Source organism: Dipodomys ordii, unplaced genomic scaffold (genome assembly GCF_000151885.1).
Source record: "Dipodomys ordii isolate 6190 unplaced genomic scaffold, Dord_2.0 Scaffold26, whole genome shotgun sequence".
Lineage (NCBI taxonomy): Eukaryota > Metazoa > Chordata > Mammalia > Rodentia > Heteromyidae > Dipodomys > Dipodomys ordii.
Window position 1 is genome coordinate 11,776,191 of NW_012267242.1, and position 2,949 is coordinate 11,779,139.

The 2,949-nt window shown below is 39.1% G+C and overlaps 1 protein-coding gene across 1 annotated transcript in view; it reads left to right on the forward strand.

The window, feature by feature from the left end:
* Gabpb2 (GA binding protein transcription factor, beta subunit 2) overlaps window positions 1-2,949 on the forward strand; it is a 40,748-nt gene that overhangs the window by 20,839 nt on the left and 16,960 nt on the right. Inside the window, exon 5 of the mRNA XM_013015007.1 lies at window positions 2,665-2,815. Coding sequence (XP_012870461.1) covers window positions 2,665-2,815 — 151 coding nt within the window. The remainder of the gene's footprint in view (window positions 1-2,664; window positions 2,816-2,949) is intronic.

Below are 2,949 nucleotides of genomic sequence, written 5' to 3' on the forward strand. Positions count from 1 at the left end.
ATTGTAGCCTCCTCCTTTGTTTCCCCTTCCCATCCCTTCCCAGCCTCCCCCCGCCCTCCCACCCAATCCTCCCCCCTCAAAATATTTTTATTAGAATATATTAATTGTACAAGGCAGGATTCATTGTCACACTTCCATACATACGAGCAATGTACACCAATCAAACTCATCTCTTTCCCTTATCCATCTCTTTCCTTTATCTCTCCATCTCTTTCCTTTATCTCTCCTGGTTCCCTTCTTGAGTTTGATCAGGTGCTGTTCTATTTCCATGCATGCATATAAAGTACTTTGCTATATTCACCCTCCTTCGTCCTCTCTATTGGTCCTTCTTTCCTCCATCTGCTACCTTCCCCCCAATAGAGCCTGTTTTAGTTTCTGTGATTTTTTGGATATATCATTTGTTTGGATATATCATTCAAAGAGGTTTTACCATGGTAATTTACATATAATTTACTAAATTTAACTTCATCTATTGCTGTCTCTTTCCCCATCCTCCCAGCTCCCTCATTGTTCAATAGTTTTCAGTGAGTTTCCTTATGTCATCTTCATAAGAGACATGATGTATTTCAATAGTTCATCTCTTATCATTCTCTTCCTATCTTCCACTACCCCCCCAAGCCATCCCATACAGTTACATTATGTATAATATAAATGTATATATAAAGCACAAATAAATATATGCACACATATATTTACATGTATATATATATGCATATATATATATATATATATATATATATAAAATAATCTTCTAAGTCTAAATTCCACAACTGAGTGAAAACATGCAATATTTGGCTTTTGAACTTGTCTTACCTTGATTCAACATGGTGATCTCCAGTTTCATCTGCTCTCCTACAAATGATACAATTTTACGTTTCTTTTTGGATATGTAATAGTGGGGTTTTGTTTGTTTATTGTTCTTTTGTTGTTGGTGGTGGTCGTGAGGCCTGAACTCTGGGCCTGGCACTCTCCCTTAGCTCCATCTCAAGGCTAGCGCTCTACCATTTGAGCTACAGCACCACTTCCGGCTTTTTCTGCTTATGTGGTGCTGAGGAATCAAACCCAAGGCTTCATGCATGCAAGGCAAGCACTCTACCACTGAGCCACCTTCCCAACCTCTATTCTTTTTTTTAAGACAGGATACTGCTCTCAGGGCACTGGCAGCTCACGTTTATAATCCTAGTCACTCAGGAAGCTGAGATCTGAGGATTGGAGTTCAAAGCCCCCCAGGGCAGGGAAGTCCATGAGATCATATATCCAATTAACCACCAGAAAATGGGAAGTGGCACTTGTGGCTCAAGTGGTAGAGCACTTGCCTTGAGCTCCTGCCTCAGCCTCCCAAGTGCTGGGAGTATAGGTGTACGCCATCATACCCACCTTCAAGGAAGTTTTATAGTAGAAGATTGGTGTAATTAGATTTGTTTTTAAAAGGTAAGTGTTTGGAGTATGGCACACAGATTGGAGAGGGAAGACAATGCTAAATAACCATATGATGACTTTCATTAGACCAGGCAAGCGCTGATGAGAGCTAGAACTAAGGAAGTGATGGTAAAGGATAGAAAAAGGGGCAGAGTGAAGAAGGAATTTAACAGTGCTCAGAGTGAATAATCTGTTTCAATTGAAGTTCTTAGTCAAGGGAATAATTACATATGAAAAATAGCCACTTCTGCTGCAGTTTCAGCTTTTTGTTTTCCCTAACAGATGGTTTCCCAGAGACTGGTTATTCTCTTCAACTTCCAATAATTGTTTATAGAGCCCTTTCATAACTGGGCTTTTTAAGTAGTGATCATGTTTTTATAAAAGTTCTGAAAGTAGTTGGGCACTGGTGACTCAGGCCTGTAATCCTAGCTATTCAGGAGGTTCAGATATGAAGATCGTAGTTCAAAGCTAGCCCCTGGCAGGACAGTTCGTGATACTCTTATCTCCAATTAACTACTAGAAAACTGGACATGGTGCTATGGCTCAAATGGTAGAGTACTTGTCTTGAGCTGAAGAACTCAGGGACCGTGCCCAGGTACTGTCAAGCCCCACAATCAACAAAAAAATATTTTAAAAAATTAATTAGATAATAGAGAAGCATCCTTTTACCAAAATTGAGCAAATATCCCTGGAAATGAAAGTACAACATATGGTACTTTAAAGTCTACTTGATTTTGAAATCTGGCACTCATTTATTTGCTCGTTATATATTCTCTTAGGAATTTCCTCGGTGGCAGAATGGAACAAGTAGTTGGACAAAACTCTAGAGAATATTTTTCTCATCAGAGATCTTCTGCTAGCACATTGACTTGTAGATAATTGATCTCTAGTGAGGTAAATTACTTTTTAGACTATTTAGATCAATTCCGTCATATTTCAAGAAAAAAATTTCCAGAGAAGGTAAGTGAATTATCTAGAAGTTGTTGGAAATAATACACCTTTGTTTTTCTCAAGCAGAAATAAGTTTCAGAAAGCAATGTAACATCTCTGTTAATTCTGATTTAAAATACAAAACAGAAAAAACAGTATTCTTAATGAGATCTGAGCTCCCTGGGACATTGTGTGCCAGAACTAGTTCAGCTTGATAGAGCACTGGCAAGTGGAGGAGGTGCATTTCTGTTCAATGACTGTATAACTAAGGTTAATCAGTGTTCTGACTTTGAAATACCCTGCTTCATTTGGTAGGAAGCAATGCAGAATCAGGTGAATGCTAACCCAGAGAGAGCCAACCCTGTGACTAACCCTGTGACTGTGGCTGCTCCATTCATCTTCACCTCAGGAGAGGTAGTTAACCTCGCTAGCTTTGTTTCTTCAACCAGCACCAAAACAACCTCAGGTAATGGTCAATAACATGACATGGCTTTTAGACCTAAAAATGAAGAGAACCCCAAGTTTTTCTAGAAATGAATGAATACTCTAAAGGTATGATACTCATCCTTTTTTGGGGGGGTTGTGGGGCTTGAACTCCAG